General features: G+C 39.0%; 1 protein-coding gene across 1 annotated transcript in view; it reads left to right on the top strand.

The window, feature by feature from the left end:
- The window catches only part of ZNF385B (zinc finger protein 385B), a 459,310-nt gene that overhangs the window by 115,636 nt on the left and 316,614 nt on the right, over positions 1-27,060 (top strand). The window contains exons 3-4 of the mRNA XM_053596741.1: positions 11,565-11,714; positions 12,440-12,739. Of these exons, the coding sequence (XP_053452716.1) occupies positions 12,442-12,739 (298 nt within the window). The 5' untranslated portion in view covers positions 11,565-11,714; positions 12,440-12,441. The remainder of the gene's footprint in view (positions 1-11,564; positions 11,715-12,439; positions 12,740-27,060) is intronic.

Here is a 27,060-nt window from a genome sequence, read left to right as displayed (position 1 = left end):
TTCCCCACTTTGCCCCTCCGTCGGACCCAGTCACTGGTATCTCTGCAGATGGCTAACCCAGTTGCCTGCAGTGAACAGACACTCCAGGGGTTTGCACCTGCCTGAATCGCAAGGAAGTCTGCCAGGCCCCCGCAGACTGCCGCTATCTAGCAGGAGGAGATGGGGCCTGACATCTTTGAGTGTTTGATGCAGGTGATGGGAAGGAGGTGTTCACTCAGGCTTAGCCCCGTCCCTGATGGATGCTGCTAACAGAACAGAACAGAACAGACAACTTTGTGAGGTTCTGTCTCTGTTCCTGTCGTCGCCTACAGGAGACGGGCTGTTTTGAGTTCAAACGTCTTTGCTGCTGGAGAATTGCGTCTGAACACCTCTCTGGGTCGGCCCCGCTCTGGAGGCTTCTGGGTTTGTGAGCCGTGTCACTGGGTGGCCTCCTCTGGTTGCCCAGGGAGACAGGGGGTGTGGCCTCAGAATATCCAGAAGTGAGCGTTCTGCCGTTAAAGAAAAAACGGCTGTTGATCTGCCTCCAGGGAACCGCTGCTCTGGTGTGGGCACTCAGGCGACCCTTTTCTCCTCTGTCCCGCGCCCCAGAGTCAGCACTGAGCGGCCGCAGTTTGTGCTGGGTCCACACCCCTTAAGAGATCCCCCAAGAATCAGAACTCTTGGGGGATGGGCCCCCAGACCCGGATTGGGAGTGGGGCGGGGGGAAGCTAGAGTTTCATTCAGTTTCACGCAATACTACGGTCCGGGGAGGGCTCCTGCACTGCACGGCAGGGAAGTGCCGCCAAGGCTTGATTTCCCCTCAGCGGAGTGCCCTCTCCTCGCTCACGTGTCCCAGAGTCAGCGCTGACCTGACGCAGCTCAGGCACTGTGCACTCCCCTCGAGAAATCACCCAAGGAGCCGAACTCCTGGGGGATAGGCCCTCAGACCCCGAGTGAGAGTAGGGGTTCTCAGCTCTCAGCGGGGAGGCCAGAGTCTGATTCAGTCTTGGGCCCCGTATGCCCGGGGAGGGTTGCTGCACTGCACCGCAGGGAAGTGCCGCGAGGCGTGACTCTCCCTCAGCCCGGTGCCCTCTCCTCACTCGGCGCGCCTCAGAGTCAATGCTGACCAGTCGCAACTCGGGGACTGTCCACTCCCCTTGAGAAATCACCCAAGGATCCGAAGTTCTGGGGGACAGGCCTCCAGACCTCAGTGGGCGGGAGGGGAGCGCCGGGGATTCAGGGTTGCCGGCAAAGGATTCCCAAAGTTTTATTCAGCCCTATGTCCGGCAGGAGAATGCCACGGCACCCCAGTAGGTGAGGTAGGTCCAGTTTTTAGAAGGTCTCTCCCGTGGAGTGTAGTGGGAGGGGCTTTAATTTCTGCCCGCTTGTTAAATTGTGGGGCTCTAGAGCCGGTCTCATGGGGGAGGGGGACTCCCGTCCGCTTGGTGGTGGATTTTGTACCTTTTGTTTGCGTCCTTGTGATCACAACTTGCCTCAGCGGTGTTGATGTGCGTTCTTCAGCCTTCTCTCTTGGTGAGGCTCAAGTCCACCAGGATACTTACTAAATTCCTGTCCCTTAACTCTCCTTCTGGACGGGAGCCTTTGTTGAAAGCTGGCTTCAGTCCGCCATCTTGTCTCCCTCCCCTCTCAGTATTATTCTTGACATTCACCCATGTTGTTTCATGTAGTAGTGATTCATTCATTATTGTTGCTACATGTCATTCTCTTATGGGGATTAATGTAATAATGTATTTACCTATTCTAATGATGACAGACATTTGGAACTATTGTGAGTAGTGCTTCTATGAACATTCTAGAGAACATGTGTCCATTTGGTGAACACATCTGTACTTTTCTGTTAGGTACAAGATACCTAAGAATGAAATTGCTGGGTCTTACAAGAGCTATGCATGTGCTCAGCTTAGTAGTTATCCAGTCTTCCTGAGTGGCTGTACTAGTTTATACTTCCACCAGTGTGTATAAGCTTTGGTGGCTCCACATCTTCATCAAATACTTTGTATTTTCTGTTGTTTTCATTTTGACCATTCTGGTAAGAGTAGTGGTATTACACTGTGGTTTTAATTTGCATTTCCCTAATGTCTAATGAAATTGAGTTCCTTTCCATATGTGTATTTGCTATGTGGGTATTATCTTTTCTGCATTGAAGACTTTTGTTCATTTTTCTATTTGGTTGTCTGTCTTGTTGGTTTGAAGAAGTTTTCATATACGAGTCATTTTTTGGACATGTGATAAATGGTGTAGAATGGCTAAATCAAGCTAATTTGCACAGCCCTTATCTCTCATACCCATACTGTGACTTTTTCACAACTCAAAGCTGATCGTATCAGGCCCTAAGTTTAAGGCACTTCTGACCTTCCCTAAACCAACATGTCCCCTTGGCCTGCGAAGGCATTACTGGCCCCGGCCCTGCTCTGCTGCCCTTTCTCACATCTCATTCCCCCTTCCCTGTCTGCTCTGGGTGGACTGGGCTGCTTTGAATTTGTCACCCCTGCCGTTCTTCCTCTTGCTTCTGAACCTTTGCATATGGGATCTCCTTTGCCTGGAATGTTCTTCCATCTACTCCTATTTGTCTTTTAGCTGTTAATTTTTTTTTTTTTAGACAGAGTCTTATTTTGTCACCTTCAGTAGAGGGCTGTAGCATCATAGCTCATAGCAACCTCAAACTCTTGGGCTCAAGGGATCTTCTTGTCTCAGCCTCCCTAGTAGTTGGGACTATAGGCACCTGCCACAATACCCAGCAATTTTTTAGAGATGGGGCCTCGCTCTTGTTCCAGCTGGTCTCAAACTCCTGAGCTCAAGCAATCCACTTACCTCAGGCTTCCAGAGTGCTGGGATTACAGGTGTGAGCCACCATGTCTGGCCTCTTAATTTGAACTTTATCTCCTGTTGGATAACCCTGCCCATGGCAGCCCCTGTCTATTCACTGCACTGTGTCTCTTCTTCGGAACACTTGTCACAGTTGCTTTTGATCCGTACCAGAGAGAAAATATCAACCTCTTGTTAATGAAATTGTAGGTAAACATATCAATGTAAGAGCTCAACGATAATATATTTGTATGTTTCAACTCTTAGCAAGTATCTGCCATTTAACTAGAACTCTGTGAAAACAATATATGCCTTTAGAAAGGACAGAAATAAACAAGCTATTATTATTTGTTAATTATAAACAAAAAAGATTGAAAATAAACACAAACAAGTCTTATGTGTCAACTAAAAACAAAAATGACTAGAAATAAACATAACAAAATATGGTTAACTTTGTAAGGAATCTGGAGAATTTTCCTCCAATCTTTATTTTTACTTTTGTATTTTTCAAAATTTTTAGAATGATTTAAATTAATTTTATAATGAATAAAAATGCAATAACTGTAAAAGTGTGTCTAGATAGAATAAAGAGACTATGACTGGAAATAAAACTAGGGTGGGTAATATGTTGTCTTTAATTGACTCTACCTATTCTTTCCTACATAGCAAAGCCAGAAAATATCATTCTTATTTGTACATTTTTAAAGATGACTTGAGAATCCTATGAATTCAATTGCTCGTGGTTCCCTTCCACTCTTAGAAGGTTCAACAGCAGGTAGGGGAGTGTGTTACTGCCTTCCAGGAAAGCTCAGCTGTTGATCTGCGAAGGTCCTCTTAGGAAAGTGTTCATGGTTGCACTCCTGCCCTGGCAATGGCAGTGGCAGGAACAGGGCTGTGATATCTGCCCTTTCTCAGGTCTTTACGCTGGGTTATGTTTTGAAGTTCACTCTCTTGTGCTCTGCTGCTGTCTCTTGCTGTGCAGTGGTGCCAGGCAGAGCAGAGAGTGAATGGAATCTATATTTCTTCATTGAAGAAGACTGTGGATCCCACACTGTAAACATTGCTTTTTCTTACAACTGGAGATGTATCATATACGCATTCTGGTTGAATACCAAAAGCCATGTATTAAAACCAACATTTGACTAAGAATAAAGCCTAATTCCATCTTTAAAAATAACATTTCACATAAGAAAATAGAAAAATGTATCGTAATATGTGTTTAAGAATTACTTATCTCCTTGAGGTAATAATTTGAGATAGCAAAGCTGGTCTTTTGCTTTTAACTCACCTTCCTAAATGATTCTTTTTTTCTAGAAATAAATGTTCATGCTCTAATAAAATTAAATATATTGTTTAAAAGTTATTTATTAATAACATGAAAGTTAGCACAACCTGTAATTCTACAAAGATTGGAATTATGCTATAATCTAATTTCTATCTTAGTATTATTTAACTGATTATAAATATTTGTCTCACAATAAGTATGTGTTTCTCTCAATAGGTATTATAGATAGTTCTATAGTTCTTTATTTAACTGTCAATCTATTTTTCTATTTAACTGATTGAAAATTTTTAGTATTGCTTGTAACATGAAATTAATAGCTTTCATAATTAACATTAATTATTGCAATGATTTATTGTTATAATAAGAAACATACAATTTTCCTTCTAATCATAGAATCTCAATGAATTGAGCATACAGAATAATATTTTTACTCCTACTTTTATCTGAAATGAACATATACAATTGATATAAACATTTTTCTTCTACTCATAGAATCTCAATGTGTTAAGCATACAAAAGAATACTTTTACTCCTACTTTTATCTGAAATGTACATATACAATTGATATACTGACATTAAGAACAAAATTCATTCCTTATTCTAATTATTGACATTATTATGTTATTTATATGTTATACTAACGTGGAGTACTTTGAAAATCAAGAATTCCAGGGAACAAACATTGATCTGCATTGACATTCAGCCACTGAGCTTTCTGAAGACCAAAGACAAATTAACTATTAGCTTTTGGCTGAAGCTGAACTACATCTGAATTAATTACTGTACTTACTTCATTTTGTCAAAGATTTTTGGAGCACCTTCTAAATGCTAGACGTAACTGTTTTTGAATCTATTTTATGATAATGAGAATAAGATAACCTATGTTATTTACATTTAGGTAACTCAGATGTCCCCACCTATTTACCCATCATATATCTTATTAACTAATTAAAAAAATAGTTCAAATCTCTACTTGATGCAAGAATTCCAGTATTTTATTAGTTTGCCCTTCCTGAGCATTTTTTGAGTCCCTGAGATGTCCCAAGCCAGTTGATGCTCAACATCTTAACCAGCTGCCTGGTTCTGGACCGCTGCCTTCCCCTTGCTTGTTGGTCACCAGCATCCTTCAGCCCACCACTGCTACACTCTCATATTTGCCTTTCATCCTAGCTGCCACCCCAGGCTCTGGCATAATTGCCCACAATAATAGGAAGATTTGCTGTGATGTTTGCATGAATTTTCTGATTACTTAGAGATTGAAAAAAACAGGAAGACGTGTATAAGAGGAGAACTCAATAATTGTAGCTTAGATAGATCTAGAGGTTCCCTGAGTTCACAGATGAAAGCCCTCGTCAGGTGCTCGCACCATGCAGAGTTCTCTCTGCCCAGCCCCAGGCCTTCACTGTGTTTCAGGGGTCAGCTTACCAGAAATGCCTGCAACAAGTCTCTCCTATCTGGGTCATAGGCCTCTTGTCCCCAAGGCCCAGATCCAGTCTCATGGTCTCTGAGTGTCCATTTCCTGCCCACTGTGAATCATTTGGTAAAAGCAATGGTTGAAACATCTCTTCCTTCCTACACCTATCCACAGAGGTGTAGCCTTTCCCTTTAGTCCTTAGGAAAGTTCAGAACAACATCAGTGTTTTCCTCAAATTGGGTTTATTCAATTTGGAAGGACCTTCCATATGGGGCTTATATAGTATAGTCCAGTTTGAGCTTCAGCAGTCCCAGGGTGTTCCATCTGTTCTTAAAGGAAGATGTATTTCCAAGTTCCTTGGAGCCATATTATCTACAGAATAGAGTATGTGCTTTTCCTTCATGTAGTAGAAAGATCCTCTGAGATGTTTCCCTGAGATGTATTTACATCCTCCCTATAAGCCTCAGTCCCTGCTGATCGCCTATGGTTAACTGCTTGAACAAGAAAGTATGTTCCTCTCCCAGGATCTAACAAACACTTTCAGGGACAATACAATTTAAATCCACTTACAAGAAAGAAATATTTTGTGAAAGAAAACATAATTTACAGAGAGGCAGCTGTGCCACAGTGAAGACAACTTTTTGTATGATTATGGAAAATAAATTAAGTTCCTTGGAGCCATATTATCTCCAGAGTCTCCATTACAGAATAGAGCGTACACTTTACCTTCATGTAGTAGAAAGATTCTCTAAGATGTTTCCCTAAACAAAGAAACAGAGTGCCCTCAAAGCTGAGTTGAAAACTTTTCCTCGAGGGAAACAAACTACTGGAAGCATTTAAAATGTCAGTTTTTCTTACTCAGCCATCTGAGAAGGTGTCAAAATCTCTTGGGATTCACACTAGACCAGGGGACACCATTAAAATCTGTTTTACTAGCACTCAACACAGTGTCAGTAGGTGACTGGGGGGCTGTGTGTGTGAAATGAGACAGATGAACAGTCCAGTCATGAAATCAAATACTAAGGAATAATTTAATTCCAATATAATAAAGCAAAAATGCTTTGAAAGTATGTTCAATGTACTTTAGGGACAATTATGCTAAAAATTCTTCATAGTTACTCTTCTGAAGAATGATTGCCTCTTACTAGTTTATAGGCTTTTTAATTTTTAATGTTCTTTATTTTATACATTTTCTTAGTCATCATAGCCACCAGAGGGCCAAGGATGGAGTGATACATATAGTCATTGCTTAATCAATGAGTAAACACTAGTTGACTTGAATCACATACAGCCTCCCATATCTGGATGCTATTGTGAAATAAATACTGAAACGTGCAACAAAATGCCCATGCTCTATTGACATCTTCATTTTCTCCAAAACTCTATTTTGGGGAAAGAAATTGTTTGTAGCCTGGTACTTAGGAACTCAACATTTTACCTCTTTGAAGTAGAAGTTTAAGACAGTGTCAGGCAGTCTCAACATAGTTAAGTGGGCAAGAATCCGTGTCAGAGCGCTGCATGTTCTTCATTGTTGTGTTTTAATCTTCACAAAGTATTTAACCTTCTCACCATATCTAGTGCTCCCTTCCTTGTGAAAGTTGATTACAGGACAGAGCTAATATCACATGGATTTTGGCACACGTTAGTGTGTGACCTACTGCAACAGAAGTTGAACTTCAAGCTTTATTTTTAATTAAAGGATGAATGCCTTTCTCCTAAACAGTTGGGGTTTCAGTTTGCAAGTGAGTGGTAGCTTTTTTTCCTTGGGGACTGCACTGTTATTGTCCTAATTGCAAGATGCGGACAGCTGTGTACTAATCCCTCATAAAAGCTAAAATGATTAGAAAACATTGACGTTGGTTAATGTGTTCACCACCAGTACTACACACACACACCCACATACCACATACATACACACACATCCCTCACATTCCCCACACCACATACATCCCACATCCCCCCACCGCATTTATCACACACATCCCACCCCCCACACACAACATACATCACACACAGCACACACACCCCCACACCACATACACAGTACACAACACAAACCACACACCACATACACCAAACACATCATATGCACATACCCCACACATGCCACACCACTTACCACAAACACCTCACACTACACACATCACATACTGCATATATTGCAAACACTACACCCCACACACCATACATGTGCTTTCAAAAATACATATCTCACACAAAACCCACACACCATATACACCAAACACACTACACTCGTGGCCCCCACACCACACATATATCCACGCCACTTACTACATACACCCCACACACAACCACACCTACCCCCCACACACCACATGCCCAGCACACCCCCTCAGAAATACAATGCATTTATTTATTCAGCCAGTATTTCTTTTTATTTTTTGGTTTTTGGCCAGGGCTGGGTTTGAACCCGCCACCTCTGGCATATGGGACCAGCACCCTACTCCTTGAGCCACAGGTGCCACCCAGCCAGTATTTCTTAAGGGCCCGTTTTGTACTAAACATAACCTTAGATGCTGAAAACACAAAGGTGAATAAACCATAGGTTTTATACTCAAGGAGCTTGAAATCTAGCAAAGAAAGAAAATATTTCCCAAGTATTCATTGTGCTGTGCTATAATTTCTTGTTTTTTTCCTCTGTATTTCTCATAAGCCTGTAGGGCGCCCTCAGGCATTTCATCTACCCTGTTCACTGTTGCCTCCTGATGTCCAGCCCTCTGCCTGCATAGTCAATAAAAATTTACTGAAATGAACAAGCAAATACACTATATAAATGTAATAAAACTATATAAGAAATTAAAATAGTAATTCAAGGGCATGTGTCATGCTGGCCTTATGCTTCAGGAGTGCAGATGCAGGAGAGGCCCTGGCAAGAAGACCATCGTGAGTTTGAAGGAGAGTGAGGGGCTAGGACGGGCAGTTAGGGAATGTTCATAATGACTTTCAAAGACAAGCACTACATTTGGAAAGGAATTGTGAGCTGGGTTGTTAGGGGATGAGGAATGAATGGGAAGTGGATGAAACTGACTTGTTTTGTGGAATGATATAATAAACCCACACAGTGGAGACAGAGCCTTTTCACACATTAGAAGGGAGGCAGCCTCCTTCCCTGTTCTCCATCTGATATGGCCACTCCGTTCAAAGAGAGTATTCCTCTACATGTACAACAGAGGTGTCTTTACCTCTGAGTCAGTTTCCTGTTATTCTCAAATTATTACTTAAAAAAAAATAAATAACTGTGTAGATCAAGGACAGTTCTAGGGAAAGTTGTTATATTGGAAAATTTTCCTGATGAAGCACCTCCTGGTTATTTAAAATCACTTCCGTAGACCTTCACTGTCCATTTTGGATCCATCAGCTCTTCTCCCCAAAAGCAGCAACTCAAGGATCAACCTTTTCTCATTTCTTCACCTACACCAAAATCTTCTTTCATAATATTAAGTCATTGGTCATCTAATCTGATAAAATTATGCAAAAATAGCATAAAATATTAGTCTAATTATTCCAACTTTTCTTACCCTAATTCTTGGTGGTCCAAAGTAGAATACTGCCCACTGCTCTGTTCAGAATCAAACATCCCTGCTGCTCCTCCTGCTGCATACCAGGGAAGCATATAATTTAAGATAGTCCGATAAAGAACTTTAAAATAGAAAGTGAGATTTTTCTCTCTTCTCCCATTTAAACTCACTGCTACTTTCCCCTTAGCCAGAAATTTGCTATTATAAATGTTATCACATTCACAATCTAGAAATTATATCATTTCAGGCCAAAGTGGATTTTGAGATTTTCGTATCTTGCCTCTCTACCACTTCTAGGTCCTTTTTACCAAGACCTCTGGAACTAAACTCTGTTTTCAAGTGCCCATTAATGGGACCTGACCTTGTTTTTCCCTTGAGGGGGAAGGAAGTATGAAGCCAGGAGTAGAACTAAGCAGTTGAGATTTGGTAGACAGAATGCATACTCCATCCCTAGGCATTGAACCCTCACTGGAGTGACCAATAAAGGTAGTATGGGGGCTTGGAAGGTCATCTGTAAGAGAGAGCAACTCTAGGAGAAGGTAAAATAGGATAACAGATTATGAAGGGTACTGGTACTCCGAAGGGTTACAGGAGAATTCTAGAAGAGACATTCATTTTATTTTGAAGATTTCTTTCTACTTAAAATATATATTTTTTATATATATACTTGAATAAAGTTTAACTTTTATTTTACTTTATTATTATTTCAGATTGATATGAATGTACACACAATTGGGTCACATTATTTGCATTTGTTACGTAGAGTCCAAGTTGTAGTCGAGCCCTTTAAAGTGTAATTTCTAAAGGACAAATGGCAATCAGAAAAGTGCAGGTAAGCTGAGCTGGCTTAATCTATTATAAGACCTTGAAAACAAAAGAGTTATTTTTTAGATTTCAAGTTTAAAACAGAACATTATGATGATATATGTCCCGTTTCTCTGAAATAACTTGTGTTTACTCACAGCATGGGCAAGGCCAAGTACCTCCAAAGAAGTTGAATTTTCATATGGAAGTGTCAGCATTTCTTGGCTAAGTCGGGCACGTTAGCCGCTTGAGTCAACATGTAAACCTAGGTTTCAATGATTAAGATGGTGCCTGGCCTGGCTTTGCAAGGTTAAAAGTTAATTGGCTTTTCTTAATATTTTGCAAAGGATTTATTTTCTAGACAGGGTAAAGTATATTAATTTTAGCTCACTTTAAAAATTACTTATCTCGGGTGGCGCCTGTGGCTCAGTGAGCAGGGTGCTGGCCCCATATACCAATGGTGGTGGGTTCAAACCCAGCCCTGGCCAAACTGCAACAACAAAAAAAATAGCCGGGCGTTGTGGCAGGCACCTGTAGTTCCAGCTACTGGGGAGGCTGAGGCAAGAGAATCACCTAAACCCAGGAGTTGGAGGTTGCTGTGAGCTGTGATGTCATGGCACTCTCTACCAAGGGTGATAAAGTGAGACTCTGTCTCTAAAAAAAAAAAAAAAAAAATTACTTATCTCTTTATCTTTTCTCAGTTAATTCTTATGATATATTTTAATATTTATGAGAGGATGTAGGCTAATATATTTGAACATAATTTTTGTATGACACTGATATTTTCTAAAGTTTTATGAAAAATATGGCATATGTTAATATTTTGGATTTAAGAAATAAAAGCAAATATATAAATGTATGTGTAGTTCAAATCACATTTCAATTACAGCTGAATTATTTTCTGTAGCTTAGCCATAGGAACTGTTTAAACCTGATTTATACAGTGTGAATAGATTTTAAGGATGAAAACTGCCTTTGTGGAGAGTTAGAAGGAGTAGATTCATTTGGAAAATATTTTACGATAGAGTCCCTTTGATGTCATATCATATAAAGTGTTGTATAAAACAAAGGGGTTTTATGTACAAAAATTGGCACTATTCAAACAACCTTCACAATTGGGCATATAGGTGTAAATAAGAAGATACACATATGTTTTTGGCATGTCAGACACTCCATATATCTTCTCTCATTGTTCCTTCCTTTCTATAGAGCTCTAAGCCAACTCAGAGCCAAAGAACTGTTTATTCACCTCCCTGAGTTTGTACCCTAGGTAGAAATTCCCGCGAATTCTCTAGCCCTCAGGGAACAGCCTTATTCACCACGGCCCAACTGCTTTCCCCTTGATTTTTGCCAGATTTCTTCCCACTTCTTCTTTGAGCATATCTGTCTCTTAATTCATATTGTAAACCAAAAACATTGTCACAGTCACACAGATAAGTATAAAAATTCTGGTGATCCTGATATTTACCAAAATGTACATATTTTAAGTGACCCTAAACAAAACAAAAGGCCAAGTCAATCTTCCTCATCTAAGGGTTTCAAGGTTCTCAGAACTTCCTTTGAAATCCTCCTTAAGGTTATAATCCATTCACATATGCTCACCTAAATAAGTGAAGAAAAACATCAGCGCTTAAACCAAATTACGTCTTCTTTTGCTTTGTTCTTTTCCAACTACCGGTTCACCGTAATGTTCTGTTTCTGTTGTTTTGTATTTCAGATGCTCTGCATTTTGACTTCATCAAAGATTAAATAGATGTTTATGGACTAATCTGGAAGCTTAAAAACAATTTGTTTCACTACACCTGTAAGAAAGTATGTCGGGCTTCCCACTGGCCGTCTCTTAGTGGGCTGTAGAGCACAGCCCGATGTAAGTTGCAGACACACTGCGTTTCTGTCTCTGTTCCCTCCCCCGCAGTTAGGGGATGTGGCTGTTTGCATGTGTGCAGGTGTGTGAGGGTTATGTACATGTGTGTGTTTATACATACACATTGTCACAATTCTGGGTTCATAACATTCTTCATTCTTTCCTGTAGTGGGTATTTGGAAGCCTTTTATGTAAAAGCTGCAGTTCTAGGACTAAAGGATATCCAGAGACAAGATTGCTGCCCTCACAGAGCTTATACTCCAAGGGGAAGACAGACATAAATTACACAAATACCTGTGATATGCTCACCACGATGGGCGCTATAGAGGGAGATCATGTAGTCTGTGTGAGCATTCAACCAGATGCTGCCTTGTGTCCAGGTCAGAATGAGTTCCCTGGACAGGGTGATGTGCTAGTTAAGATCTCATGGGTGGGGAGGAATAAAAGAGGCAAAGGGAGTGGGAGATGAAGGGTGGGCAAGGATGGGGTATAACGTGCTCCAGACAGAGGAACTCAAGTTCAAATACCACACCTGCTTAGGTATTATACTTAGGTATTATATTAGGTATTATACTTTTGTTGACTTTTTCCTGAGTAACCACTGAGTAGCTGGGGGACTTTTAGCTTAAACTATACAATTAAAAAAATTATTTTAATCATATTAGAAAATAAAAAGGCACATTTAATTTCATAAGCATTTGTATTTTTTTGTTGTTGTTGTTTTTCAGACATGAAATACTCCTTAAGCCCTGACAATCTCCTTGAAGATGGAATTATGAATATGGCAACTTTTCTACGGGGCTTTGATGAAAAGGGGATAAAGAACGACAGACCTGAGGACCAGCTGAACAAAGAGAAAAAGAAAATTCTGTTCTCCTTCTGTGAGGTGTGCAACATCCAGCTGAACTCGGCAGCTCAGGCCCAGGTCCATTCCAACGGCAAGTCCCACCGCAAACGCGTGAAGCAGCTGAGTGATGGGCAGCCCCCGCCCCCCACCCAGGCCAGCCCCAGCCCCAGCACCAGCACAGGTAGGAGGCAAGGCGCAGGCTCCTGTGCTATGGAAAAAAATGGTTCTGGGCTTGAAAATGAAGGATTTAGAGCAAGACTTAACTTTTACCTTAAAAATACCACCATAATAGTATGTATTCTTTTCCCTACAGGTAAAATCTGTAAGTCATTTCTCAGAAGATTTTTTTATGCACTCAGATGTATGCATAGCCCCCTACCACATACACAATTTGTGTTTGGGGCTGTAGAATTCCTGTATTCTCATAGTATGTGAACATTTCTAAGTGTTTTTTGAAATGTATTTAAAATGGATCAATGATGTCATTATTTTCCCTCTTTCAAAATGAGTCTCTCTTGGGTTTCCTTTATCTGCCTTCCATGGGGTGGCATACCACTTGGCGGTTTATAAAAAGCTACAGTTGTATTTATAACATCCCATGATGCAGGAAGGAGCATTAATCTTGCATGTTAGACTTGTCATATTCATTTTGAGAGTTGCCAGCAGTGTGCTGGGGTGTTCTAACAATAGGAACAGACATCGCCCAAACCAACGAGGCTTACCTCTGAACTCCAGCGCCCTCATCACTTTCACTTGTCTCTCGCCCTTCCTTTCCTTGTGAGCTGAGTAGAGGCAAAAGCTCAGGAATTTTTACATTCGTGCTTCTGCTCTGAATTCTAAAGAATCTTTCAATTACTTTAGCTTATCCCTGGCAGTCCTTCCTCCTCCACATTGCTGGTCATTAGGTAGCCTCACTGCACCAGAAGTAGAGAAAATTGTGAAATTTACTGTTATCCATGGTGAAGATTTCTGCAAAAGGTAGGACTCTTGCCCTGTTTTAGGTGAAGGCCAAGATAAGCCTTCTCCTCCCAATGTGATGGCAGAGCTCCAGCTTCCACTTTGGCAAGTATTTGTTCTATGTTGAGACTTCAACTTGGAGTGAGAGGATACAGAGATGCCGTTTGTTGGAATTGCATTCAGGGCTGTTACATGGTTCTTGATTTAAATAAACAATTTCTATATATCAAGCTAAACTTAACTACTTTTTACCCACTATATGGTTTAATTTCATTAAATTATTTTCTCCAATCAATAGTTAATATGCTGTAAAAGAAAATAAAAGAACTTATAGGATGTAAGATACTTATAAGAAGGAAAAAAATCACTTTTCTATTTTCTATTTACTTTTTATGATAATGATAATTATCTACAGATGCATTAATATACCTATATTTACATATTAAACATAGTGTTAGGTTAAAAAATAATATCTAAGTAGGAAAACAATAGCCTGAGTGAACATTTGAGTTGCATCTGTTAGAGGGCAGATGTTATGGGTATCACAGTCATTAAACATTATATTCCTTCTGTAATCACAGCACACTGGGAGCCTGAGGCAGGTGGATTGCCTAAGCTCACAGGTTCAAGACCTAGCCAGGATGAGACCCTGTCTCTAAAAATAGCCAGGCACTGTGGCAGGTACCTGTAGTCTCAGCTGCTTCAGAGGCTGAGCTGAGAGAATTGCTTGAGCCCAAGAGTTTGAGGTTGCTGTGAGCTGTGATGCCAGGGCACTCTACTAAGGGTGACAAAGTGAGACTCTGTCTCAAAAAAAAAAAAATTATATTCTTGAAGACTATCTAAGGATGGGATAGTCTATGACATACTGCTAAGTGAAACAGCTGGAACTAAAGCAGAATGCGCCTTCGTGCTGTTACATGTGTGTGCCTGTGATCTACACTTTAGAGTCTCAGCTCCATGAGGGGCAGACCTGACATTGTTTTATTTTTTTTTATGTCACTTACCTTAGTTTTGATCTATCAAAATTCTGTTTCCTGTTGGGTAGAAACTCCCTTGATACTCTTTTAGCCTATAAGTTCTCACCTTTGTATATCAGAAAGACTCCTTGATTTAGAAAATTAAATTCTATTTACAAAAACATCCTTTCATTGCCAAATAAAGATCTGACTGGATAGACCTGGAACTTAGAGCGCAGGACTTCTGTTCTGCCCCTTGCTTCAGCCTGCTTTCCAGACCAGCGGTGGGAAGCCATCGAGGGTTGGAAGCCCAGAGATTACCTTACGTCCTTGGCAAGGTCGCAGCACTGTTCTTAGTTGGTGATTGCTGTTCTGGCTGTCTCTGTGGGTCACAGGTGTTCCTAAGTGACCTCATGGATCAGGAGCTCCCGCAGGCAGTCCCTTAGGTATCATGGGTCCCTGTGAGCTAGCTGCATCTTCTGTCTCATCCCCCGTTGGTAGCTCCATTTCTCCACCACCTGTGCCTCTTTCAAGATTGTATTCTTTGTTTTCATGAGTACCAATATCTGTGACTTGAGAGCACAGATTAGTCAATCTGAGAATTAACATTCCTTTTGAAAGCCTGGAGCTGCTGGGACTGGGGCAGACAGGGAGCATGATGGAGGCTGGCAAGCCCACTGACAAAGCAGGCACCTAAACAGGGATCAAGATGCCGGTCTTCCTTTTTTTGCCCATCATTTGGCTTTAGAGAATATTATGAGTTGAACTATGTTCTCCACCAAAAAAAAAAAAGTATGTTGGAATCCTAACCTCCAGTCCTTCAAAATGTGACCTTATTTGAAGTTAGGGTTTTCACAGAGATAATTAAGTTAAAACCAAGCCACTTGGGTGGGCACTAATCCAATATGATGGATGTCCCTCTGAAAAAGGGAAATTTGGACACAGAAACAGAAGTTCTGAAGAGAGAGACAGGAAAAGATTGCTATGTACAAGCCAAGAATGAGGTCTGGAACAGATCTTTCCCTTACGGGCCCTCAGAAGGAACCAATGCACCTTGACATTGCTTTTTGACTTTTAGCCTCCAGAATTGTGAGATGATAAATTTCTTCTGTTTAAGCCACCAAGTTTCTGGTATTTTGTTATAATAGCCCTAGAAATCTAATACAGGGAGGAAAACCATTTATCCTCATAGGGAAAGATGCGATAGTAGAGATATTCTTCTCCAGAGCCATAAATGTAAGAGGTGCCTTTGCCTTTTCTCATTTTTATAGTATTAGAATTGGTATGGGTGGGAGTGGGGTCCACAGGGTAAGGGTTTAGACTTGAGCTGTTTCTCTGAATGAAAGGTGATTGACCTCTAACCACTGGAACTTTTTGCATTAAACTGAATGCAGGGTGTTTACAGAACTTTTACAACTCAGCTTTTAGAAAAAAAAAAAAAGGAGGGTTCTTAGGGTATATATACAACCACTCTGCTATTAGAGTATGTGTGTGTGTTTGTGCATGTGTATGTGTGCATGCGTGTGTGTATGTGTATCAGTGTGCCAATGTAATTTTTTTCCTACGTGAGGAACTTATGGTAAGTAGCAGAAAAATCTCCTTCCCAGAACTATCCCCTCAGCCAAACATTGTATGAATACTCTGGGCTACAGAAGGGAGAACCAGAGCTTAGGTGACTTTGTATATAAGACAGCCCTACTGTCTTCCCCATCCACTTTCAAGGGTTAAGTAGAAATAATGGTGAGGTGAGGTGAGGCTTCTGCACTAAGTAGTTGCATGCTTTCATCTCTCAGGGTCTACAAAGACAGTAAGATCCTGGTGTTCCTGGCCCCTCACAGTGGCGGCCAGATGGACCTGAGGCAGTCTCATGACTTTTCTGTGGGCTTAGTGTGTGCAGAGGAAGCTGGGTGAACCTGGGAAGCACAGAGGAGGATCTGAGAAGAGCAGAGATAAAGCCTTTCCTGTTGGATTGGGGCAGTGGTAGGAGAAGGTTTCCCACGTGCCATGACAAAGAAACACTAGACAGTATCTGCGTAATGACCAAACACTAGACAGGCGTAAAAATGCCTCAGCAGATGCCTAAGTGCAGAAGCGACAGAAGGCCTCAAACCATCCTACCTGAGCTTCGGTACCATTAAGCCCATAAGCACCCTCTGCATCTCACCACAAATCTAGATGCAACTGCAGGGAAAGAGTCACTCTATGCTGCCTGAAGGTAAGTTTCTATCATCGCATAGTATGTGGTTTATACTAGGCAAAAGAAATGATAAAAGAATGAATCTTGACGCTTTAGTCATAAAGGAAGGAATAACAATAGGAAGAGTAGAAAGATGGTAAGTAATAAACTATCTGTCAAAGTCAGGGTTCTCCAGAGAAACAGAACCAACAGGAGAAAGGAATCAGCTCACACTTGTGGAGGCTACCAAGTCTCAAGAAAGCTGCAGTCAGAAAGCTGGAGAATTGCTGACAGTGTAGTTTTAGTCCAAGTCTAAGGCCTGAGTACCAAGAGAAGTGATGGTATCCTTCCAGTCTGATGACTAGCCGGCTCAAGACCATGGAAGGGCTGATGCTTCAGTCTGTGTCTGAAGATAGGAAAAATCTGATGTCACAGCTGGGAGGCAGTCAGGTAGAAAGAATTCCTTCTTAATTAGGGAGGATAGTTTTTTATTCTGTTCAGGCCTCCAAGGGATGAGGCCCAGCCACATAGGGGAGGGCAGTCTACTTTACCTAGTCTTTCAATTTAAGTGTTAAACTCATCCAAAAATATCCTCACATAAACGCTCAGAATAATGTTTGACCAAATATCTGAACATCCAGTGACCTAGTCGAGACAAAAATTTAACTCAATAATCACATAATCATTTTCTTCATGAGTTTTATAAATTATATTTGATGCCCCCCAAATTAGAACTAGTTGAAGCTACAGACAAGTATATTTACAAGTGGGGAAGCTAAAGGAAACTAAATAGAAATAAGGTTTTTGTAGTTCAATGGAAGTAGCTAAATGCTACCATTTAGCACCATTTAGCAACTTCCAATGGATTATTATCAGTCACATATAGCATCGTGATGCTCATAACAGCCACTACAAAAACTCTACAGGCATACACAATCAAAAAATAAATAAGTAAATAAATCACAATGGAGTCCTAAAAAATGTTCAAGTAGGGCGGCGCCTGTGGCTCAGTCAGTAAGGCGTGGGCCCCATATGAGGGGTGGGTTTAAACCTGGCCTGGCGGAACTGCAACAAAAAAATAGCTGGGTATTGTGGCGGGCACCTGTAGTCCCAGCTACTCAGGAGGCTGAGGCAAGAGAATCGCTTAAGCCCAGGAGTTGGAGGTTGCTGTGAGCTGTGTGATGCCACGGCACTCTACTAAGGGCCATAAAGTAAGACTCTATCTCTAAAAAAATATATATATACATATATATGTGCATATATATATATATAATATAAATAAATAAATATCTCCTTAAAATAAAAAAGTTCAAGTAAGCCACCAGATTGTAAGAAAAGAGAAATGGAGGAATGAGAGCCAAAAGAAACACACAGAAAGCAAATAAAGAAAATGTCAAACTTAAGTACAAACATTATCAATAATTATCTAAAATCTAAAAGGCCTAACTACATCAATTAAAAGATAGATATTTTCAGAGTGGATTTTTTAAAAATGACCAATTATATGCTATATTTATAATAAACTCACTTCAAAATCAATGACATAGGTAGGTTGAAAATAAAAGAATAGAAAACAATATATTATGCAAATGATAATTAAAAACTAAAAGCAAAAGTAACTGTATTATTATCTGACAAAGTAGACGTCAGAGCAAAGAAAATTATGACAGAGGGAGACATTACTTAATAATAAAAGGTTCAATCCACCACAAAGACATAATGATTCTAAATGTTCACGCACCAAACAACAGAGCCTACAAATAAACGAAACAAAAACTGACAAAGTAGAAATAAGAAACAGATACATTCACAATTACAGTTGATCATTTATGGTTGATAATTTATGGTTCAACATCCCTTTCCCAGCAACTAAGAGAATTACTAGACAGAAAATCATCAGACACAGAAGCTCTGACCAACACAGTTAACCAATAGAATCTGATTCATTTATATATAACTCTACTCAATAACAGAACACATATTTTTCAAGTGTCTATGCAAAATTCACAATGATAAACCATATTTTGGGGCCATAAAACAAATCTTATTGAATTTTAAAGAATTGTAATAATATGCAATATGTTGTTAGTCATATACACTTAAACCATAATGAAATCAAAATGGATATTAATAATATTATAGAAAACAGCAGGAAAATTAAACAACGTATCACTTAAATAAACCATGAATCAAAGAGAAAGTCTCAAAGGAAATAAAAAATACATAGAACTAGATGAAAATGAAATCATAACATATTGAAATATGTGAAATGCATCTAAAGCAGTCCTGAGAAGGAAATTGATAGTACTAAATGACTGTCACTTTGACGTGATCTTCAATAAATAAGCTTTCACCTAAGAAACTAAAAAAGAAGAGAAAAATAAACCAAAATCAAGAAGAGGGAAGGAAAGATAGAGACTAAGAGCAAAAATCCATGAAGTTGAAAATAGGAAAGTCATGGAGAAAAATCAATAAAACAAACAATGGTTCTTTGAAAAAAAAATCAGTTGAAATGTTTAAGCTTTTCTTTTTTTTTTTTGCAGTTTTTGGCTGGGGCTGGGTTTGAACCCGCCACCTCTGGTATATGGGGCTGGTGCCCTACTCCTTTGAGCCACCACCCAAGCTTTTTGCAAAACTAACAAAGAAGGAAGATACAGATGAAATAGGTGATATTACTATAAAACTTGTAGCAAGTAAAATAAAAGCAAATACTATAAATTTATGTTCATAAATTTGACAACTTAGAAGAATGAGCCAGTCATTCAGAAACTGCAACTGACCAAAACTCAAGCAAGATAAAGATAGACGATCTAAATAGGCCTGTGTCTTTCAGATAGGTTGAATTCGTAGTTGTAGAGCTCTTAAAAAAGAAACGTCTAAATACTTATGGTTTCACTAGAGAATTCTACCAAGCACTTGAAAAACTAACACCTATTTTACACAACTGAAGTGGAAGAGGTGGAAACTCTTCCCAACTTATTTTATGAGGCCACTATTACCATAATACCAAAGCCAGACAAAGAAAATATTACAAAATAAAACAAAATTATAGAATAATATCTCTCATGTACTTAGACTAAAAAATTCTCAACAAAACATAAGCAAACTGAATCTAGCAATGTATAAAAAGAATTAGACACCATAACTGAGTGGGATTTATTTCCAGTATGCAAAGCTGGTTCAATGTTTAAAAATCAATACATATAATTCACTGTAATATAAAACTAAAAAAGAAATATTATGCGATCATATCAATGGATCCAGTAAAAGCATTCGAGAAAACTCAAAACTCATTTGTGATAAGAATATTCAGCGAACTAGAAATAGAGAATTACCTCAATTTAACAAAAGCATGCCAGAAAAACCAATACCTAACATTGTAATTTAATGATGAAAGACTGAAATGTACTCTAAAATAAAGAGCAAGGAAAGGATGTTCACTCTAACTTCTCTTCTTCAACATGGTACTGGAAATTCTAGCCACTATAATAAAGCAAGAAAAATAGTCATACAAATTGAAAAATGAAAAATAAAACCATCTTTCATTGCAAATGACTAGAAAGACTATGTAAAAACTTTAAAGAGTCTATAAAATATCACCTAGAACTAATAATGAGTTTTAGGATGGTGGCAAAATAGAGGATCAAAACACAAAAATCAATTCATGTCTAAATACTAAAAATGAACATAGAGAAATCAAAAATTTAAAAATTGCATTATTTACAAAACTCCCAATAAAATGAAATAAACATACATTTACAACAAAGTACACAGGAACTGCATGCATATGCTAAAAATTGCAAAATGCTGAAAATAGAAATCAATGAAGACCTACCTAAATGGAGAGACATACCATGTGCATGGACTGGAAAACTCAACAAGATTAAGATGTCAGTTCTCCTTAAATTCATCTATAGTTTTCATCCAATTCCAATCAAATCCCAGCAAGGTTTTTTTGTAGTCATAGATAAGCTTCTGAAGTATATATGGAAAACCACAGACTCCAGTAGCTAAAACAGCCTTGACAGAGGAATGAAGCAGGAGGAATCTCTCCGCCCAATATTGAGGTTAACTGTAAAAATAATCAAGACAGCGCAGTTTTATTGGAAGTATAAGACATATAGAAAAAGACTAGAAAGACTATGTGTCAGACATAGACCCACACACATATGCTCAATTGATTTTTGACAGAAGTGCAAAAGCATTTCAATGGAGGAAGGAGAGCTTTTTGACAAATGTTGCTAGAACAATTGAGCATCTATAGACAAAACAAAGAAAAACAAGACAAACATCAAAAAACCCTTAAGTCTAAACAAAACAAATGAAAACAAACAAGCAGAAAGAGGGACGGAGGGAGGGGGATGGGGCCTTGGTGTGTGTCACACTTTATGGGGGCAAGACATGACTGCAAGAGGGACTTTACCTAACAATTGCAATCAGTGTAACCTGGCTTATTGTACCCTCAATGAATCCCCAACAATAAAAAAAAAAAAAAAAGAAACATCTAAAATCAGAAAAAAAAAACCCTTACATCTAAATCTTATACCATATACAAAAATTAACTCAAAATGAACCATAGATTTAAATATAAAACCTAAAAATATAAAATTTGTTGGGAAAAATAACAGAAAATGTCTGGGACCTCACACACTAGGGAAAGAATTCTGACTTGACACCAAGAGCATGATCCATAAAAGGAAAAATTGATCCATCGGATTTAATGCAAAATTTAAAACTTTTTCTTTGTGAAATACTGTGGAAAGAGGATGAAAATACAAGCTACAGATGGAAGAAAATATTTGCAAACTACATGTTCCACAAAGAACTAGTATCTAGAATCTAGGAAGAACTCTCAAAACTCAGTAGTAAAAGAACCAAACTCTCCTGTTAGGAAATGGGCAAAAGATCAAAGGAGTTAGTTTACTGAACAGGGCACACACGTGTCATGGACAGATATTCAACATTATTAGCCTTCAGGGAAAAGCACAATAAAATCACAGATTTCGCTATGAACCTATCAGAATGGCTAAAATAAACTACAGTGTCAACACTAAATTCTGGCCAGTATGCTCAGAAAATGCATCACTAACCATTATGGATGGAAATGTAAAACGTTATAGCTACTCTAGAAAATATTTTGCAGTTTTTTTTTTAAATAAAACTAAACATACAGATGCCATTTGGTTCAGTAGTTGTACTTTGGGAATTTATTCCAGAGAAATGAAAACATGTTTCCGTGATACCTGTACATTCATGTTTCCGTGATACCTGTACATTCATGGCAATGTCATAGAATAGCCCCAGATTGTAAACAACTCTGTATTAGTTTCCTGAGCCTCCTGTAACCAATTAGCACAAACTTGGTGCCTAAAATGACAGAAATTTATTTATTTATTTTTATTTTTTTTTATTTTTATTTTTTTTTAGAGTCAAGTGAGTTTTATTCTTGTCATTTCAGATTAATAAACAAATCATATTTGGGAAAATATAATTTTTATATCTTAGTAGTTGTGATAAACAACAAATGAGGATATTAGATAACGTTGATTGCACAGAGAGATATCTAAGGTGGGCCTATATTTTAAAAGGCTATACAGAAGAGATTAAACAAAGCAACAATGGCAAAACATAGTCTGTGAGCATAGCATAAAGTTTAAAGCTGTGCACATTCAGCTTCTAAAGAAGTAAAGGCTACATTTTGTTTTTTTTTTTTTCTTCCTGCTTTCTATAAACAAATGAAGAATTATGTATCTGTAATTCTAGGTAAAGATTGGAATATAAAATACCACCCATCATATCACTGCAAATATGTTAAAACTATATATAAGTGAAAATTATTTGAAAAGCGAATGGAATTTTAGAACATTTGCATCTTTAACATTTTGCATTTCTGTTGTTATTTTTACATTGCCTTGCTATAAAGTAGCATTTTTAAAATTCAAGAATTTTTTTTTTAGAAAGGAAACATACTTATTGAATATAACTGTGTGTTGACCCAGCCCTGGCCAAAAAAACCACAGAAATTTATTTTGTTAATGTTCTGAGTCTAGATTCTGGAGTTTGGCAGTGCTGCTCTCCCTCCAGAGATGCTGAGGGGGAATCCATGCCTTGCCTCTCCCACCTCCTGCTGGCTGCCCTAGCATTCCTGGTCGTCTGGTTCCCTCGTGGCCATCTCTGCCTCCTCCTTCCCGTCACCTTCTCCTCTGCACGTCGGTGTCTTCTCTTTGGCCTCAAATCCCCTTATTCTTATCTCATAAAGATGTTTGACATTGAATTTAGGGCCTACCTGGATAATCCAGATTTTTTTTTTTTTTTTTTGAGATTCCTAATTTAAGCACATCTGCAAAGATCCTTTTTGCAAGTAAGGTAACATTCACGGGTTTCAAGGATTTGACATGGTTATCTTCTGAGGATGACTCCTTAAACAAACTGAAGCATCTAGACCAAGGAACACCACTTGACAACAAAAAGGAATGAAATATTGATGCATCCAACAATTTGGATGGATCTCCAAGGATCCGCCAAAGTTACATACTGCACGATTCCATTTATGGAACGTTTTTGAAACAACGTAAATTTAGAAACAGAGGACAAATTAGTGGTTACTAGGGGTTAGGGGTAAGGGTGGGTGTCAGGAAGGAAGTTGGCATGGATACAAAAGAACAGCATAATAGGTCCTGTGGTGGTGGGTATATGAACCAACACGGGTCTTAGATACACACACACACACACACACATAGATAAAAGTAATACGGGGGGACTCTGAATAGTTTTGTGAATTGTGAATTGTATCAAAGTCATTATCATGATGGCTATGTCATTGTATAATTTTATAAAATGTTACCATTAATGGAAGCTGAGCAAGGCGTTCAAGGGAATTTTCTATACTGTTTCTCACAACTGCATGTGACTCATTAATTATCTTAATAAAAATTTCAGCAAAACAGTCAACTCCCAGTCTTCTAGCAGCATTATCAGAGTGAACACAAATTTAGGTGTTTCCCTTATTTGTAAATACTAATGTCAAGCTTCTCCTTTATGGAGAGTAACAAAATAATCTCTTAAGAGAAGTGGCAGAGAAGATGAATATTTACGTAAGTGAATGGCGATACGATGTGCTAAAAACAATGATAGATCAACCTAGAGGGGAGATGTGGCACAGAGAGAGAAATGATCAACTTTATGGACGTTAGAGGAGGCTTCCTAGAGGTGATATTTGAGGTGAGTATTCAAGGATGAGTTTCAAGTTATCTAAGAAAAAACAGCATTCCAGGTAGAGAGAGCAGCAATGTAAATGCGCGTTTAATTTGGGTAAAAGGAAGGAGAAAGGCCCCCTTTCAAAGGAAAAAAGTAGCCAGAATGGGAGAAAGGATCTTCCTGGTCCTGTGGCAACAGGTATAGAAGAAAACATAGGTGCAAAGGCGCCAATATAAAAAAGTCACAGGCAGCTCTAGAATTAAGAGCTAAGTCATTCTGAATCCTTTTTTCTGTTTCACTCTGGTTTGTGTCAAGTTGGAGCCTCCTCACTGAGTCGTGACAGCCTATCCTTGGGCTTCGTTTCCCACTGTTACAGCACAATCGCAGAGATCATCCATGACCCACCTGCAGCCTCCCAAGTCCAGATAAAACTAATCATGTTCATGTTCCACGTAGGGTGGCTGGTGACCAACATCCTGCCTTCTGCATTTAAGGTTTAAATGTTAAGTTGAAAAAGGAGTGAATCATGCAAAGAGAACGAAGAAAAGTCCAAAAGGAGGGAAGAAACTGTTCAAAATCTCAAGTTGAGAAAATGCTTGGAGAGTAAAATATGTCTGAAAGTGAGTGAGTGATTTAGAAAGAAACACAAGAGAAGTTTGGAACAGTAGGCAGAAACCTTCAAAAACTTTTTATTTTTTATTTATTTATTTTTTTGTGTGTTTTTTGGCCGGGGCTGGGTTTGAACCCGCCACCTCCAGCATATGGGACCGGCGCCCTACTCCTTGAGCCACAATGTTTCATTTTAATCATAAGTTAGTAGGTCAGAAATTTAGGCTAGGCTCAGCTAGGTGGTTCTTGTCCTGGATTCACTGGGGATCACTCATGGAGCTGCAGGCTGCTGCCCCTAGTCTGTCTAAGATGGCCTCACATGCATGGCTGGCAGTGGGTGCCTCCTCTTCGAGGAGGTCAGGTCAGCCTTTGTTATACCGCAGTCATGGAGCACATCGCAATACTGCAAAAGCAGAAGCTGCAGCTACTGCCTTCTTTTGGTCAGAGCTAGTCATAGGGTGCTGTGGTTTGAGTGTGTGTGTCCCTTGCAAATTCATAGGTTAGGACTTAAACCCTAAATTGATAGCATCAAGAGGTGGGGCCTTCAAAGGTAATTAGGTGATAAGGGCTCTACTCTTATGAATGGGATTAATGCCTTCATAGAAGAAGCTTTAGAGCTGCCTGGTCCTTTCTGCCATTTGACGACACGGAGTTGATTTCCCCTGAAGGACACAGCGAGAAGATACCATCTTGGAAGCAGAAAGCAAGTCTTCACCAGATACCTAATCTGCTCATGCCTTTATCTTAGACTTTCCAGCATTCAGAACTGTGAGAAATAAATTTGTTTTTATTTACAAATTACCCAGCCTATGGTATTTTGTTACTTACAATAGCAGGAATGGTCCAGTACACAAAGGTACCTCAAATTTAAGGGAGTGGAAAAAATAGACTCTGCCTGTTGATTCAAGAATTGGCATATTTTACTTAGCTTTAAGAATTTTAAGCTAAAACTGGTTAGATTTTTAAATTGAGGACATAAGTGAAGAAGATAAGGGTGCTGAAACCTGGGTATTTTGCAGCAGAAAGTGGAGGTAATGATTTGGAAGTAGGAGGGAAAGCAAGACTGGAACCTGGGTTGTCAGCTGGAGCATTGTATATCTCTGTTTTCTTTGCCGCAATAGTCTGTGCTTTTCTTCTATGCTCCCTGGATCCTCAGTGATTTTCTTCCCATCCTAATGATCTATTTTCATTGCTATCCTACATTCCCAAAGCACTTGCCAGTATTAAATAGCTGGTAGGGTTAAAGCACTGGAATATGACTTAAAACGTGGATGTGTGTATTTGAAATGCATAGGCCACATTTCTCACATTGTATCTCATGAATATTTAAAATGTTAAGTTTTCCACTAGGCCACAAGGTGAAATCCGCAAATACATTTCCCCGGGTATTTTTGATGAACTTCCGAAATTAAACTTAAACACGCAATACTATAGAATGACCACAAGATGGTGCCATCAGCATAGTGAAAGTATAATGTATGTTCCTTTTTCCTATTCCCACATCTATGTTTTGGTGGGATTGATTAATGAATATAAAAAGGAAAGAAATACCACACAAAGGAGTGAGGGTGTGTGAACACGCACACGTGGGTAGGAGAATGCTCATTTGACAGACAGACTTTGCGCATCTTCTATGCATTAGGCAGAATCTATAGGGGAGATAAATGTATCAGGTGTTGGTTTGGGGGGAGGAAGAGAATAGGTGAGATCATTCTCCAGTTTTCAGGAGAAAAAAGTCACTACTTAAATATATTAATATTGCTTCATGTATTTTTCATACATGAAGCAATTTTAAGAGATATTAGATATACACATAAATGTTAAATGATGTAAACTTAGGTTTACAAAATAGATTTAGAGATAGGGCTAGAATCTATCAATATGATAATGTCCTTTACTTTTGCAGAGGTAACACATAGTTTTGTTTTATTCATTTTGGATAAATAAGTTTTCCATTTATCCTTCAACCAAGAAATTTAACTTTTGCAAAATATAAATGCCATGGTAAAAGTATAACAAATTACTGATGAAGTATCATTGAACTTCTACCAGTAAGTGCATTAGGTAAGCCAGTCATTTCAGGGGGAGAAGGTGGGTTAAATTGTTTACAATGTACTTACTTCCTTAAGCCTCTTAATTATAAGTACAGAGAGGTCTTTTCATGGAATAATTACTATGTGGTCCATTTATTAGAGCTCCTATGACTTCTTAAGGGTTTTTGTGAAGGGACAGACTTAGAAGTGAAAAAGGCCGTGGTCAAAATAAGCCAAACTGGGCTCTTGAGATGAGGAAATTCTTCTTTTGTTAATGTAAATCCTAGATTCTTGTAAGAGAGCCCAGGAATTGTCTCTTACTTGAAATAATTCAAACCCAATGATGATACAAATGGTAGAAGGACAATTGACATACTTCTCTGATTCTTTGTACCCAGAATTGGTCACTGTGTATTTTCCAAATATTTCACAAAATCCTAACTCTATTCTTGTAAGCAAGGATAGAATTGGGCCTCACATATGTTCTCCCCTGATCGATTTAACTAAGATTTATAAAATAGGGCTTATTTAAGATTGAAGTTTCTTAAGAATGAGAGTAGAGCAATTTGGAAAT

The sequence above is a fragment of the Nycticebus coucang genome, chromosome 7 (genome assembly GCF_027406575.1).
Source record: "Nycticebus coucang isolate mNycCou1 chromosome 7, mNycCou1.pri, whole genome shotgun sequence".
Taxonomy (NCBI): Eukaryota; Metazoa; Chordata; class Mammalia; order Primates; family Lorisidae; genus Nycticebus; species Nycticebus coucang.
Note: the sequence above shows the minus strand (reverse complement) of the source record. Positions and strands in the feature narration are given on the sequence as shown.